At 37.0% G+C, this 17,521-nt stretch overlaps 1 protein-coding gene across 5 annotated transcripts in view; it reads left to right on the top strand.

Moving 5' to 3' along the window:
* The window catches only part of ARB2A (ARB2 cotranscriptional regulator A), a 395,713-nt gene that overhangs the window by 325,943 nt on the left and 52,249 nt on the right, over positions 1 to 17,521 (top strand). For 2 of the 5 annotated variants that reach the window (XM_073888138.1, XM_073888122.1), the window contains one exon: positions 6,615 to 6,770. The exons of the other annotated variants lie outside the window; for them this stretch is intronic. In XM_073888138.1, coding sequence (XP_073744239.1) covers positions 6,615 to 6,760 — 146 coding nt within the window. In that variant the 3' untranslated portion in view covers positions 6,761 to 6,770. Of the gene's footprint in view, positions 1 to 6,614; positions 6,771 to 17,521 lie in introns of those variants that run through there. 5 annotated transcript variants of the gene reach the window in all.

The raw sequence follows: 17,521 nt of genomic DNA, 5'->3' as shown, positions 1-17,521 counted from the left end.
GTGAGGGAGGAAAAAAACTATCAGCACTATACTTTAGAAAGATTGGTCCAGCAGCTATGAATAAAACATATTAAGGAAAGGTTGAAGTTAGAGAATATGCAAGTCAAAGGTCATTATAGTTCCTCAAAAGATAATTAGGCCTAACTGCTGGTGATGAGAGTGAAAGGGAAGAGAGGGTAGAATCCGAAGACTTACAGACATTGAATTCATGGGACTTGGCCATGAGAGTCATCTTCAGTTTTTTCTTCAAATAGGTCAATTAGTTATGTAGTGGAATCATGGAAAATATGGACTCAGGACAGGGAAGTTTTAGTGGAGGCTCAGGAAAGACTTCATATATGGGAGATGCATGTATAGGAGTAAGTCAGGATAATGCATTGGTAAACCAAGAGTAGCTTTAAGACACTGGGCATTGGCGAGCTTGATAAAGAATGAATGGAAATTGAGACTTGAAATTAAACTACTGAATTCAAACTTTATATATATTTTTAAAGATTGATTGATTGATTTAAGAGAGAGAAAGCATGAGCAGGGGGTGGGGGAGAGAGGAAGAAGCAGGATCCCCACTGACCAGGGAACCTGATGCAGGGCTCGATCCCAGGACCCTGAAATCATGACCTGAGCTGAAATCAAGAGTGGGTCATTTAACCAACTGAGCCACCCAGGCACCTCCAAACTTTATATATTTTCAAGTTATTTCAGGATTCAGATGCTCTTACCCTCCTCTAAGATTACTAAACCTTAAGGAAACTTTCCCCTGGAAGCAGATGATCAGTTTTGCAAGTCAAAGGAGGTGACATAGATTGAGAGATGGTTAATATGGGCATAATCTAATTTTGATGAGGAATGTGTGGAATAGATGTAAATCTAGGTCTTGACAATTTCTTCTGATTGGATACCACAGTAACAATGTTCCAACTGTGTCCATTTAGTAATAAGTGCTGCCAATTGCAATCTGTATATTACTACACAATAATGAGTTTGATATGTTTGCGCTTACTTTTTGACTCCATGTTCCCCTCCAACATATCCTTTCTTAGGAGGTTAAACATAACTTAGTCTATTTGTTGTTTACACAGTAGTTTTGTGTCTTCTTCCACCCAGGAAGTAAGTGCATTTGAAGGAGGAATAGGCTTTGAAAAGCCCCCTCAAGCATTCAACTTTTTTTATGAAGATTTTGAAACTTAAGAGAGAAAAAGAAAACATTAAATCAAGAAAAAAGTTAGGCTGTTACATTGGCTTGTGAGGATCATTGTTCTTCAGTCACCCAAACCACTTCCAAGTACTGCTCAAAAAGTCTTCATGACATTATGCACAGGCTCAGATTTCTGTCAGTTTTAGTGTTCTAGTGATCTATCTCTGCATAACAAACCAGCCCAAAACTTAGTGGCCTAGAACAACGATTTATTATCTTTCATGGTTCCATAGGTTGACTGAGCCTAGCTGGGAGGTTCTTGCCTGGGATCTCTCATACAGTTATAGTCAGATTCCAACTGGGGCTGGACTCACCAGAAAGGTCAGTGAGCTGGACACCTCACGTGACTCATTCACATGGCTGGCAGTCGATGACAGCTATTGGCTGGAAATTCAGCTCAGGCTGAGCACTACACATGACCTCTCCATATATTGGGCTTAAACTAGCATGTGCTGAGTTCTAAGAGGGAGCATCCAAAGAACGCATAAGTACTTCAAGAATCCCAGAGAGTAGTAACTGCAAAATGTATGACTTAGCCTCAAAAGTCAGGCAGCATCACTTCCACCATATTCTGTGTTCAGAAAGAAAGTCATGAGGTCAACCCACATTCAGGTGGAGGAGGCTATTCAAAGACATTAATACCATGAAGCATGGCTAATGGTGAGGATGGACAGGGGTTGGGGAGAGAAAGTCTCTGTCTTTGGGAACTAGCCACCACACACAGTACAACAATAAAGCAGGATTATCAGGGGGAAAATAGACCTGTATCCAGTAGGTATGGGTATTACTCAGTGATGTTTCTGGTGAAATTAATGGTACTCACTAACTCCCTTCCTTTTAGAGAAGTTACCAATGTTTCATTCAATTCTGATTTCAGATTCCAGATCGCTTTTCCTGGTTTCGTTTCTTTACGGATCCTCGGATCCTTTATCAGTAGACCTAAATGTCTCCAAAGGTAGCCAGACATGATAATATATGAAACACTTCTCATATTATACTGTTCTCCTTACCCCTTTGTCTCTGGTCCTTCCACAAGACATAGGCAAGGGCCCATTTATCTTAAAGGTTTATCCAGCTAGTATTAATGGAAGTACTGTATGCTTATGAAAGGCCGCACAGAGAAGCATATGCCAGCTTCTACTCTTAAGGTACAAACAAACCAAAAGGAGAAAAAGGCCTGTATTGGTTAAGGTAAAGTTAAGCTGCTCTAACAAAAGGACCGTAGGTATATAAAGGATATAGACGTTTATTTCTCTCACACACAGCACTGCAAGGTGGGCATTCCAGATGGCCAAATGGTTCCACCCCACACAGCTATGCTCATGACCAGGTCCTTCCATTCTTTTTCTCTGCCATCACGTAGGCAGTATTGTTACCTCCATGGTCACAGCTGAGCTGCAGGTTCATCACTATTCTGGATCACAGGAGGAGGGCTATTGAGAATGTACCCACTTCCTTAAGGAACTGGCCAAAAATGACACCAGTCAACCCCACACTCATTGCTTTGGGAAAGAGTCAAGTAACCACACCTATCTGTAAGGAAGGCTAGGAAATGCAATGTATTGAGCATTTATGTGCTTGGTTACAGTTGTATAAGCAATTGTTTTCATGAACAGTTAGCAGCCTCCACAACAACATGTAAATAAATTATTACAGAGTAATGTGATAAGTGTTACACTAGAAAAACATGTGTTTTTCTAAACAGTGTTTAGAAATGGTTTTCCCAGGAAATAAAATTTGAACTGTTTCCAGAAGTAATGACTTGAGAAAAATAGGGCATTCTATGCAGAAAAATAAGATCATACACCCAGGTATAGAATACAGAACAGTGTGACATGTTCAGGGAATGGCAGAAATTTAGTATGGCTGAGCACAAGAGCCAATGAGATGAGGTGTTATAGGAAATGAGGTCCACAAGATAGAGGGCTTTCTGCTAAAGAGTAGCTTGGATTTTATCCTCTTGGGATAATGGGAAGCCATCAGAAATTTTTAAGTTTGGGACTAGCATGATCAGATTGATGGTGGTGGTGTGATGATAGACTGGAGGAAAAGAGATTAAACAAGAGGAGACTAGCTAGGAATAAATTCAGGGGTATATGATGAGAATTAAATCAGAGTGGTTATCATGGAGATGTAGGAGGAAGGAATGAATTGCTCGGCAACAGAGACTACAACTTGCTGCTTGGATAGAAGGGTTGAGAAAGAGAGATGAGGGCTTCCTACTTTTGTAAGGTGGATCGTTGGTGACACCATTAACCAATACAAGTCCAAGAGGAGAAAACAAGTTTCCTAGGGAAGCCTTTTTCATTGGTTTTTGGACATAAGTAATTTTGGGTATCTACCAGATATCCACATTTCTGACCCATTTTTGCTGGGTTTGACAGTAAGGGAAAGAGCAGAGAGTGAATCTATGGACTAGCTTGACTCCAAATGAATAGCTTTATTTTTTAATGATGTGAGCAGACATCTAGGAAAATGCTGTGTCTTAGCAGTATGAGGAACCACTTTGGCCTTGTCTAGTCTGTGACAGTAAGACTTTCAGTCATCACCCCTTTTACAGTGCCAGCAGAAAGCACTCGGTGCCGTGGCTTTTGACACAATGTTCATTCACTTATGTTCAACCACTCTGCACCTGCCCTGTGCCAGATTCTGTTCTAAGTGCCAAGGAGACAACTCTAAAACATCAAACAGTCTCTGCTCTCAAAAAGGTAAGGCCTGAAAAATGTAGGAGTTAGTCATTTCTGATCAGGGAGGGTAGAATTATATGTAGGGGGAAAAGATGGAGGCATATAAAATAGTTTTCCAGGTTCCAGGCAGAGACAAAGGCAGGAGAATACACGGCACATTTGAAGACTGAAGAAAGTCCGATATTGCTGGAGAGTAGAGTAGTAAGTCAAAAGACATCAGGCTGGAGAGAGAAGCAGGAGCCAGATTATGGAGAGCCTTCTCAACCTTGTAAAAAGAACTTGGACAGAAGGGTTCTTAAAACGGGAATATAATATGATTCTTTTGCATTTTCAGTGAATATTCTAGTTGTGATAAGGAGAATATATTAGAGATGACAAGATTAAAGCAAGACTAGTTAGGTTATGATGACCTGACTGAGGCAGTGGAGATGGAGAAAATATTTTGATATGAGGAGAGTCAGCAGGACCTGAATTGATGGGTGGTAAGATAGAAAGCATCAAGGTTGACAGCCAGGTTTCTGGTTTGGCTAATTGTGTGGATGTTCTGTCATCAACAGAGAAAATGAAGACAGGAAGAGAAGCATGTCTGTTGGGGGTAATGATGAGTTCAGTTTTGACATGCTGAGTTTGTGGTGCCTGTAAAACTTCTAAGCAGAAATGAACAGTTAGCTATTAGATATACTGACTGAAGCTCAAAAGATTTGCAGGTGATAGGACTGACAAAGTCACCTTAGGAGGACATGTTTGGTGAAAAGCACAACATTTGGTGGCTGTGCAGCAAGACCCCTGAGGAACTACAAAGAAGGAGCCACCAGAGAATGAAGGGAAAAGTCAGAGAAACGAAAGCCAGGGGAAGAGAATGCTCTGAGTCAGAGGGCTGGTCAACAGTGTCAAATGCTCTTAAAGGTCTAAAGAGTACTTTTACTGGAAGAGTAAAAGTGTGAGTCATTACTTTGATCACTGCTAATTTACAAAAATTCCAGTTAAATTTGTATTTATTTGATAAGCAGCAAAGTTGAACATATTTTTATATAAAATTGCCCATTTATTTTTATCTTATAAATTACTGGGTATTTTTTCTATTGAATCTTTGTCATTTCCCTATTAATTTGTAGCTCTTTATAAATGATGGATAACAGTCCTTGTTATTATATATGATGTATTTTTGCCCAGTTTGCCTTTTATCTTTTCATTTTACTTACAGAGTGAGTTGGTTTTTTTTTTTAATCCCTACAGAAGTTTTTAATGTTTATGGAGGCGAAAATATCAATCATTTTTTCTGTAGTTTCTGGTTGTATTATTGTGCCTCAAGTCCCACTCTACAATTATACACAAATTCTGTTTTATTTTCTTGTAGTGCCTTTATGATTTCTTTTAACCTTTAAGTCATCACATCTGGAGAGTTGTCTAGGATTACATAGTACGTGGCTGAACAGTGCTGAGGGCCCAGTTGTGGTTGATGATGATTTGGTTATAGGGGTAACAGTTTGTGAGCCAGAGAGAAGCCAGTCATCTGGGTTCATCCAACATTGGAGTTTTCCAGGCAACTGCATTTAATGGACAATGGGTCAAGGCAGTTTAGAAAAACATTGAAATGTTGGACTGTGGACTCTAAGCCATTAAGGAGGGAAGTAAAAACAGAAAAAGGCTGGTTGGGGAAAAGGAGAATGAATGGACTGGAAGCCCTTTAAGATACTTTGTTAAGGTTGGAAAAGGGGGTTATTTGAGTAAGATGATTAAAAAGATAGGAGGTTTTGGTCAAACCGGGGTAATATCTAAACTGTTACTTCAGAGAAGTGATGTGATGACCAGAGTTAAACATTAAGAATGGTTAGTTGAAGTGGAGTAGAGGAGAAGGTCACTGAAGATCAAGGAATGGTGAGGTTAGAGTACTAGATAGATTATTCATGTCAGTGTTAGAGTCTCCCAACTTGGGTGAAGTTAGGTGAGGGTACAGTGAAGAAAATCATCCTTTGAACATCTGGGTCTTGTCTCACCAACATCTTTGGCAGTCAGTCTTCATATACCTTTAAGAGACTCTTCAGTTGCTAAAGAATAAAAAGTCAGAGTTTATTAAAAGTCAGTGTCGAAGTCAGAATCAGAACTATCTGCCCTTCTTGTTTCTGGGGAAGTATTCTTGTTTGGGGGTTTTTTTGGTATAGAGAAGCAACAGATAATGTATGTAAAGCTCTTAGCTTAGTACCGAACATATATTAGTAGTCAGTCCATTATAGTAATTACTATGATATTAGAGGGAGATGATTTACATGTGTTTTAAAATTGATGTTTATTGGGGCGCCTGGGTGACTCAGTCATTAGGCGTCTGCCTTCGGCTCAGTTCATGATCCCAGGGTCCTGGGATGGGGCCCTGCATCGGGCTCCCTGCTCCGCGGGGAGCCTGCTTCTCCCTCTCCCACTCTCCATGCTAGTGTTTCCTCTACCACTGTGTCTCTCTCTGTCAAATAAATAAATAAAAATCTTTAAAAAAAAATCGATGTTTGTTGGGGCACCTGGGTGGCTCAATCAGTTAATCTGACTTTGGCTCTGGTCGCGATCTCGGGTTCTGGGATCGAGGACCTCCCCCCCACCCGGGCTCCCCACTCACCAGGGAGTCTGCTTCTCCCTTTCCTTCTCCCTCTGCTCCTCCCCCATTCATGCTCACTCTCTCTCAAATAAATAAAATATTTATTTTTATTTATTTATTTTAGATTTTATTTATTTATTTGACACAGAGATAGAGAAGCGCACAAGCAGGCAGAGCAGCGGGCAGAGGGAGAGGGAGAAGCAGGCTTCCCGTGGAGCAGGGAGCCCAACGCGGGGCTCGATCCCAGGACCCCGGGATCATGACCCGAGCCGAAGGCAGCCGCTTAACGACTGAGCCACCCAGGTGCCCCAATAAAATATTTAAAATATATTAAAAATAAAAAATAATAAAATAAAATTGGTGTTTGTTTAGTATTCCTTTTAAATTTAAGGTCTGGAATTTCAGCAGCCCTGATCCAGTATAAAAATGACCAAGTAGTTTCAGCATGAGCTTGTTTCTGGAATCCCCAAGAGGGTTGGGAATGCATCTGAAAAGCAATTAGAGCCCCATATTCAAGCCTGGGGAAAGTAGAAAGATGCAAAGAAGGAAAGAAGCAACTAGAAGGAAGCTTTTAGATTTTAGATAGGAGAACAAATACTTTTCTTTCTTCTCACCTTGGCACCTTTGCTTATTCTGATTCCTGAACTGTACCCCAAGAGATCAGAAGTAAAATCTGGGTAAGGCTCAAGAATCTGCATTTTTAACAAGTACTCCTGGTTAGTCTGCATTTCTTTTTTCAGTACATTTGTGGGAGATAGTGTGAGGAAGAGGGTAAAGGTTTATGGATATTTTGTAAGTTTTTTAAATTTTATTTTCAATCTGGAAATACAGTGGAAACAAAATAATTTCACAAAGAATGCATACAGATGGAAGAATTTAAGATTAACTGTTGTGTAGGTCTGCTTTCCTTCTTTTCTTCACCCAGTTAAAATATTCTCTATTGCTCTTGTCTTAAAAAAAAAAAAAAAAAAAAAAAAAAAAAAAAACCTAAACCCTTTGCTGCTAAAGTTTATATTCATTTTTATAAATTAAAAAAAAACTAATAAAAGCCCTAAATATAACAAGGCTGCTCTGTAATCTGATAGCACTTTTCCATAGTGAAGTTAAAACAAATTAGAAAACTTTTCAGTACTATTCAATATAAGGCATTTCTGATGAGAAATCTTATAAATACAAGATCTAAAATGATTTAAGTCAATGACAAAATAAATTTTTAAAAGCCACAGAATCTGAGACTTATTTTGTTGTCCACTCACGATGAAGTAGTACACAGAAATATAACTTTCAGTTGCTATTTACACAATTTTTAGTTTAGTTTTAAGTTAGAAAGTGTAGAAGTAATGATTCTCACTATGACACTTCGGTGTGTAGCAACATGGCAAGAAATAAATGCTGCAAACTGGATTTGTTAAGATAATGTAGTTAAATATTATGAGAATTCTAACATCTACCCATTCTATAATCTATGTTCATTTGTTTTCAAATTTTACCTTATATGACTTGGTTACTAAATAGGATTTTGGGGTTTCTTTTAGTATAAATGAAACAAATCTCTGTGCTAGGCATTATAAGAAATTCAAAAAGGAAATAAAGGAACACCTATTCTAGAAAGACCAGAGAATGACTGGGACTTTGTGACTATATCTCCAAGCAGCTGGTTCAGGTAAGAGTAATTCAGTCACCCGAACTTGGAGAGTCATTTTTTTTTTCAGTGCTATCTTTCTGCATCTTGCCTAGAAGTGTACTAAGGGAAGTCAGGCCTATTTGTGTATGCAGATTCAACTGCACTTCACTGATTCATTTCTTCATTTAACAAATAGTGACTGAGCATATGTTACATGCTTGGAACAGGAGATAAGTGGCGAATGAGACAAATGAAGAAGGTAATGATGATGTTGATGACGATAATAGCAGCTAACGTGTACTGAATGCTCCCTATGTGCAAGTATTTCTGTGAATTAATCCTCACAATAACTGTAGGAGGCAGATTCTGTTACTATTACATTTTGCAGGTGAGGAAGCAGGTTTAGGGAGGTCTCAGAGCTAATAAATAGTGCAACCAGAATTCAAACACTACATATTTGAATCCAAGGGCCAGATTTTTAACTAATAAACTATCAGCTATCTATTCCTTTTCTTGATAGAGCATATATTCTAGCAATTCATTTACTTCACAAATATTTGTCATCTGTTATGTGCCAGGTGTCGTTCTAGACCTGGGGCACAGTGATGAAGAGACAAATGGGATCGTTTGCTGTCATGACTTGTAATCTTCCAAATCCTTTAATAAGTGTTAAAAAAGGAAAGAAGTAGACACATACTAACACAAGCAATAAGCATCATGACATTTATAAGAATTACAAAACTATTGAATATAGTACAATGTGTTAATAAATAACTGTACATTCATATATTCAGGAAGGGCAATACTATTTTTATACTTGAATAGTTCATTTCAATCCTGGTTAAAACTGTATATCTTACTTTAAAAAAAACTTTTTGCTTGATCAAAACTTATTCAAGAGCTGTTTCTTTCAGTTACTAAAAAGGGAAAAATTATATTTAAAAATGCAAACATTTCATGAGGTGAAAAGTCACTAAGGCCTTGTGTCACTTGATGTTAAATTTTATCCAAATTTCAGAATAATTTATAATTGCAGTGCCAAATATTACTGTGCAACATTCATTTTTTCATTGGGCAAGACCAAATGAATTGTGAAGAATGTTTGAAAAAATTTTCACTGTAGGGCGCCTGGGTGGCTCAGTTGGTTAAGCGACTGCCTTCGGCTCAGGTCATGATCCTGGAGTCCCGGGATCGAGTCCCGCATCGGGCTCCCTGCTCAGCAGGGAGCCTGCTTCTCCCTCTGACCCACTTCCCTCTCTTGCTCTCTATCTCTCATTCTCTCTCTCTCAAATAAATAAATAAAATCTTTAAAAAAAAAAAAGAAAAAATTTTCACTGTAGTCCAAAAATAAGACATTGCTAAATAGTTTGCAGTTTTATCTAATTAATATATTAATTATAATTGATGACCTTTTAAAATGTTTGTTACTTGATCACCCTTCTTATTTAAAATTTCTTCATTGGGGTACAAACCATTTTTGGAAACGAAACTATTCTTTTATGGGTAATAAGCCAAAGCTATTTAAGAGTATTTAAATTAAGAAAGACGAGAGTTTTAGTATTAGGTAGGGTTTTAATATTTAATAACTATTTCAATTATATATTTATGCTATGTCAACAATCAAAGTTGAAAACTCTTGCCTGAGCAGTCATGATTTGATATTTGGAAAATGTGGTTAATATTTTTGTTGTAAACCACTATGTACGAAGCTTGTAAATGAGCAGTCAGGCCCCTGGTTTAGGTCCTTCTCTTTTCTGTGGTTTTTACTGTGACACAAATAATGTCACCATTATCATCATTTTAAATGATCTTAGGTACAAGAGAATGTGCTAAATTCTGGCATGTAAGGCCTATGCCTGGCCTCAGTGAGCTTACCCAAATGTAGCCAAAAGAGACATAAAAAACACATTAATGATAAATACCAGTAAAAAGAGATCATTACAATTTTATAAAAAAAATTCTGATAACAAGGTCAGAGGTTGGATACTGTGTTCATTTATGGAGACAATAAAGCCTAAGCTGAATTTTGTCAGAGAAGTTATTGATAATTTTGTGAAGAGAGGAAGGCATTCTAGGCAAAGAAAAGTAGTGGGATCCAAGACAGAAAGAGCTTGGTAAATCCAGTGATATTTTGGCTGGAGTTTGTTCAAGGAAATTGTGACATATAAAGTTGAAGTGGAATGTATAAGCAGCATCCTGAAGATCTAGAGTTTGAACTTAAATTTATAGGTCATGAAGAGTCATTGAAAATTTTTGAACGGGGAAATATGATGAAGGCAACATTTTAGGAGGATTAACTAGCCAGTGCATGTGTAAAATGGGTGGGTGGGGAAGAGCAGTTAAAAGCATATCACAGGAGTCGGGGGATAGTGTTACCCAAATTTCGCTTCTTGGAATACTAATTTTGAGATATAGAGGTAGTAATGAAAGTTCCTTTGGGAGTGATTTTTTTTCTTAATGAAAGAAAGGAAACGTTGCATATTAAATTTCCCTCTTGGAATTACAATGCACATTAACATATTAAAGGCCTATACCAAAAAATCCTGTAATTTCACAAACTTATTTGCACATAAAAGGCTTTGTTCATTATCTATTCATAAACATATCACTATATTCCACTGAAATCACTTTCAATATTTAGAAATTTTGGTCTTATCAAATACCTACTTATTAAGAAGTCCACTAAGAAATAATAAGAGTAGAGGGAAAAAATGAAATTCAGATAATTTTTAGAGAGGAACTTTGACATCAGTTAGTCCAGACCCTATCTTTAATCCTGGTAATCAGAAACTAAACGTCACCTTTGACTTTAATGCCTTTCTAGTCATGCAATATCACATTACCTTAATGATATCTGTATGCCAGTCCTCTCCCCGACTAAATCATAAAATACTGAAGAATAAGATCAACCCATGTCTTACCATCTTTTTAATCTCTACATCTGGCTTATAGCAGGTGGTGGCAATATACTTGTTGAAAATTGAAAAAAAACTAGAGAGTTTGCTACTGTCCATGGCCACACAAATGGTCGGAGGATACATTGAAAATAAATGAATTCCGGGGTGCCTGGGTGGCTCAGTTGGTTGGGTATCTGCCTTCAGCTCAGGTCCTGATCCCTGGGTCCTGGGATAGAGCCCATGTCGGGCTCCCTCCTCTGTAGGGAGTCTGCTTCTCCCTCTCCGCCTGCTTGTGCTCTCTCTCTCTCACTCACTCTCTCTCTGTCAAATAAATAAAAATCTTTAAAAAAAAAAGAAAAATTAATTCCAAGAATCATGTATAAAATATTAGCTATGAGAGTGGTAAAGAAACTTGGAAATAAGAGACCTAGTATATTCCAGATATAACTCTAGTATTAACTAGCAGTATGAAGTCAGTTGACCTCTCTGGGCCTCTATTTCCTCATCTAAAATCCAGCTCCAGAATATCGGGAGATCCCCATTTTTTATTACTATAAATAGTCAAAAATTAACTGGATGTTGTGATTTCTTTTACAGTGGAAATATATTCTTATGAGGGACCGAATTTAAATACAGAAGACCTTTTAAGTATTTACTTCTTTATATTTGTATTTATATAATATTCCTGAATTCCTTAACTTTTTCTATTTTCTTATTTTTCTCTTTTTTCAAGGTTTATCAAAGATCATGGAATCTTTAAAAGTGTACCAATGTGTGTGCTTATGTAATATTAGGACTGAAAATTTTAAATCTTAAAATGTGAAAGCTCCAGTTGTCAGAAGATCATAAAGTCTTTACTTTTAAGGACTGTTAAAAATCACCTTCTGTGAGATCTCAGCTTTGGGATTTTTTCTGACATTTCAAGACTTAAATTTGAAAGTGTAGAATCTCTATAAATACAACATTACCACAAGCCCAAAAAAGTCAAGAAATTCAAAAGGTTAGATTCTTACTAACTCCTCTCCCACATTATGCTCTAAATTGAGTTATGCATCTTAGAGTTAAATACGTAATCAGGAATACTTGATGTGAAATACAATTTAAATTATGACATATTAAGCTTTTCTCTTTGAATTTTGGGAAATAAAATTGTATATGTAAATCATGCAATATCACATTTTTTGTATGTGCCCTTAAGGCTTTTTTATGTTTTCTTCACATAGTCCCCTCATTTACAACTTTATCTTGCTGTGGACTAACCATATGGGAAACCCACTATTTTAAACTTAAGCTATTTTTGTGGTGTTACTGCATAAGAAAATGCCTTTAGAGTGGAAAAATTATATATTTTTTACCAGATTATATAAATAAAAATTAATTTTTTTCTAGTGGTCATTTTTTGGTTCAATTCAAAGTATATAATTTTTATTCCATAAATATCTCTAGTAAATCCCCATTGCCATGACCAAGTGAAATGGAAGACAATAAAGGAGAAGTGCCATGAGACCTGGCCATTTTCAACGTGTTGAAGATTTAAAATTATGTGTAATTTACATGAGACATATAAATGAAAGGATAGACTTCACTAGGATTTTTTTTTTTTTGCTTTAAAAATAGGGTATTTCTCTCTTGCAGCAGCATCTCACATCTCATACATATGTGCATATTTAGTTTTCTGTGTAGCATTCGGTCCCAAGAACACTAATTATAATTTTAAATTATCAATAAGATATAGGCTTAAAGTACAGTGGATGTTAAATTTCATATATCTTGTAAGATTCCCTATGTAAAAGCAACTACTTTTTGCCTTTATTTTCATTTTTAAAATATTCTTGTGAACTTTCAGTCACTTCTCTTTTGCCTTTTAAAAGTTAAGAACACTCTTTGAATCTGTAGTGTGCTAGTAGGTTGTTTTTATGGCTAAAAAAACATTACTGATAATAATTTATCTGTGCTGCAAGGGTACAAGTGAAAAACCAACACGTGGCCCTCAGTTCACATTCAACCACCTAAAAGTGTTTCTCTGAAGCCCCTGTTGGAAATATTTACAAAATGGTTTGCCATTGATTTCCTGGTATGCCTGCTACACTTGTTTACCAAAAAGCCTAGATTACACTGCATTTAAGTTTTTGCTTGTTTGTTGTCTTTGAGATAGCTCTGCCCACCTTGATTGTGGTTGCCCCAGCCAAAGTTTGCCAAACGATAGTTCCCTAGAATTCCTGTTACTGTCCTCTAATTTCCTGATTTTTGTATTTTTCTTCTTTTCAAAGGTTAACTGCATTCTATAATTTTGTTGTCTTTCATAAATATGAAAACACAGTATGACACAGGCAATCATGTTGAAACTTCTGACGAACTAAAATGTTATTTCTGTAGCAGGTTCAGTTTGGGGAACCATGTACAAAAGTTAACACTTCTCTGTAAAATATCATTGTCTGGGGTTTGGTGCCATAATAGAACATCTGTGTATCAGCCAGCTTCCCAAAGTATATTCCGCTCTTTTTGTATCATAGAATTATTTTTGGAAATGGCTCTCTTGGCCCAAGATGTGCTATCCTCTCAAATCATCTTTGGTCCCTTTAAGCATTTTCGGTGTGCTTTGCAATCATTTTCATTCATTATCCACTCAGTTGTTTCATCATTACTCTCTGGGACACACTGACATTCGGCTACACAGTAGGTAAGAGGTAGAGGTAGGACTGAAAACCCCAGGACAGGGAACAAGGCCCAGTTTGGTCTCTTCTTGGCTAAATTCCATTTTGGACAGCTCTTTGTTTTTCTTCAATGTGTGGCGTTTAATTGCTTATCTCTAAACATAAGGCTCAATTGGTGGGAGCTTGTGTGGGGAGAGCCATTTGCCCTTTCCCTGAATTTAAAAAAACTGAACGTCATTAACAGTTTATTTTCCTCAGAGAACTATGCTGTAAGTGTGTACCCCCCCCCCAAAAAAAATGTTATTTTTGACTGCCCAGTTTTACCCATGCTAGTCCCGGATTTATGTCATGACCTCACAATAGCCTGTCATGCCCGCCTGGCCACAAAGCTTGATTATTTTGTAATTTGATCTTCGTGGGGATTCCAGCCGCGCTTCCCCGCTTGCTCGTGGGCAGCAGAATGTGGCAGCATGCCTGCTCACTTGCCTGAACTGCTATGATCAGATTATGCCTTCTCAGCATTTCCTGCATTGGCTGCCTGTGAAGTTCAGGGAAGTCTAAAGTGGGGACAGAAGAGGAACTATTAGAGAGCTCATGGAATCTTGGTCTCATATGTGTCTACTGTTAACAGAATCAGAAAGTCACTCCATGCTGAAATTTTGTCAAGTGAACTTTGTGCTGTACAATTTCCAAAAACCATTTTTCCAACGTTAATGTTATTTTTAGAGTTATCAGTTGGGTTTTAGCTTTCAGCTTTTAGACATTTCCATAACATGTTCAGGATCTTCATAAAAGATGGGAAAATTCTACTTTTCGTTATTTGTTGTTAACAACAGATCATTACAGGACATCACAGTTAGCAAAGTACTCTTCTCTCTGTGTTACTCTTTCAGCCAAATATTTATAGAATGATGATACTTGTCAACATCTTTATGAGATCGCATGACTGCATCCTCTTGAGGTTAGAAGAGAGCATGGTGTCCAACCTGGCACTGTGACACGATGTGGAAAATTCAGAACTCTTTCTGCTTCCATTTTTAATTGAGCACCAAGGATGTGAGGCTGTCCCTGAGGCACTGAAATACAGTGGTGATCTAGATACACAGTCCCTACCCTCCTGAGCTTACAATTTAGTCTTAGAAATAAAAGCTCTTGTATGGTAGACATATTTGGATGCTTTTCAAAATTATATTAGAATAATTTCCGATATTGTGAAATGTGAAGCAGAGAAACTGAGAGTTGGAAAGTTCATTTCCTAGAGTTCCTTTCTTGCAGAATCCTCTCCATGGTATTTGTTCAGAGAAGTGAACAAAATATGCAATTCATGTTTCATTGTTCAGAAATGAAGAAATCATAATTATGGGTTAAGAAATGATCTAAATTCCACTCCAAGCTCAATTAAAACAGTTTTGTTTTCTGACACTATCATTCATACGTTCAGTGGACCAGCAAGAAAGCTTGGAAAATGAAGCATAAACAATGTGATGCCAGTTTGCTTTAAAATCCCTAATATATGTTTTGTAAACAAAGCTTATAAAACTTAGTACTCTACTAATTAAATAACAAGAAAGATTTTATGAATACACGAAAAGCCAGAATTTAAAAATGCCTTCAGGGGAACAGGTGCTGTAATGACATCACTGTGTGTCACACGGCCTTTTTTTTTTCTTGATACTTACATTTGGTCATAATGGAAAGAAATTGATTCCAAATGTGTTTTCTTGACCTCCTTCTCCATTCATGTTAGTGCCTAACCTTAAATGATGTTTCTACAATCTCGGTTGTATTTACAGTAATTATATGCATAATGTAGCATATTATTGTCCGGACTTCCTGTTTAATCAGTACAGAGCTTCTTACAAGTGCAGCTGAAAAGGGCAAACAAAATTAAAGCTTTATATACCAAAACAAGTTTGATTTGCTAAGCTCCCAGCATTCCAAAGTACACAAATTTGTTCCACTAAGTTTTCCGATGGCTTGCAGATGGGCAATGATTAATCAGAGAGCTAACTGTGAAGTAGTTTGCAATTAAACTGGAAAGCTCTGAAGCATGCTAATTGAATCAGAAAATTAGAGACACTGAACAGTAATTGGCTATTTCTCATGCAGCAGGTGCCAGGCCACTCATCTGTGGAACAAGGTATTTAAGGCACATTAGCACTAGTAAAAATACTTCTTGATATGGAACAGTTAGATTTTCTGCTCATTTTCACCATGGATGTCAAAACATACAGCTGTGCTATCTGGTACTTGCAATTCATGTTTGAAGAATTTAAGTTAGGTAAACATATGGGAGAAAGTGCTGGGCAACCTCTAAGTGCCCAGGAAACATTTTCGAAGTGAAACCTAAATTGAGGGGCTGAGGTTTTGTTTTTTCAACTCAATCACTTTTGCTTTCTTATGGTACAAATTTAGAAGTTGAATTTTCTGTTTAGTGTTAGTTTAAGGCAACAACAGTATAAATCTAGTACTGCTGTGAGCTTACTAGATACATAAAGCCGATTCATATCATGTCTCAGCATGAGTTTATATCTTCTAATTAGTACCACCATTTTATAGAGTGAGCACATGCTATGAAAGTTGGTTCGCCATGCCAACAGGGACCAGGACATGTAGTTTTTCTTCAGTGGAACGATTTGCCGTAAGATCGTGAACAACTGTAACCTAACCAGTGGGTAACCAGGCAAGAATGGGATTTAATAAGTTCAGTTGTCGAGATTTTTTTTTAATAATCATTTTCATATTATCAAGGGTGGGGCATATGACTTCTGTTTCCCTTTGCTTTAATTAGAGTTCAGTATCGTTATTGAAAGTGAAAAATACAAAGAAAAATAAAAATATACTAATTTATACTGTATCAAGAAGCAGAATATTACAATATTCATATGCTAATCATATCACTTAGCAGATGACTACAGAAAATAGTGAGTTTGAACCAAGAGACATAAATTATAAATTGCAAATAGTGCATAGGGGATATGTTATAACTGTGTCTCATTTAAATTGAGACAGGGAGTTTTCTCTGCACAAATAATGTTCCTTCATTAAGTTTTAAAGTCTCTTTTATAATGTTTTGTTAAGAACATTTGGCAACATGTTACCAAAAAAGGTTTTAAGTGGAACACACAGGTTTTTAAAAGTAAAACACACTACATACAAACATATACTTTATGTCTTTAAGCTATAGATTTTTTTTTTTTTTAAGTTTAAGCAAGAGCTCCTCTTTGGTAGGCCTCCTTTCCCACCCCCAATAAGCCATGTACATTTTACATTCTTTAGTTTGAAAGCAGTTCTGAAACATTTACATGATCAATGTCTTTTGCTTGAGGGATAAAGTTTGCTCTTCCATGGACAAGTGAGAACATATTGATCATTTTATTCTATTTGCTATTTCTAAATTCAATATACCTCTTGAGTCGATAAGCGAGATCGAGAGCATATTCTTTTTTGTGTGTGCCTGGTTGTAGCTTGTTCTCAAGATCCAAGATACATTTTTGATTAATCACGAATGCTCTGAGGTCATGGAGAGCAAATGTGTTTGTGGAGTGTCAGCTGATGCTGTCAGATAAATGTCTTAAGCTTAGCCAGGGTTCATGCCCCAGCTTTAGGCTGTGCCAAATGTCTCCCCTTGTTGAGGAAGATAACAGCTACACTGGAGGCGACTGAGCTGTTTGTTCACTGAAAGGGCTGACCTTGCCATATGGGGCTACAATCAGGTGGAAGAAAGAGTGTAGATGTTTTAATTGAAACTTTACAAATTTAAACTTTTCATTCGATCAGAAGATCTTGGTATCCACTAATTTACATTTCTAGCCTTTATATCTTGTCTGATTATAACTATGTTTCTTCAGTATTTCTGATTAGTCTCCTTAGGATGAAT

The sequence above is a fragment of the Callorhinus ursinus genome, unplaced genomic scaffold, assembly GCF_003265705.2.
Source record: "Callorhinus ursinus isolate GAN/ISIS: 27379988/994484 unplaced genomic scaffold, GSC_fseal_2.0 scaffold3, whole genome shotgun sequence".
Lineage (NCBI taxonomy): Eukaryota > Metazoa > Chordata > Mammalia > Carnivora > Otariidae > Callorhinus > Callorhinus ursinus.
Note: the sequence above shows the minus strand (reverse complement) of the source record. Positions and strands in the feature narration are given on the sequence as shown.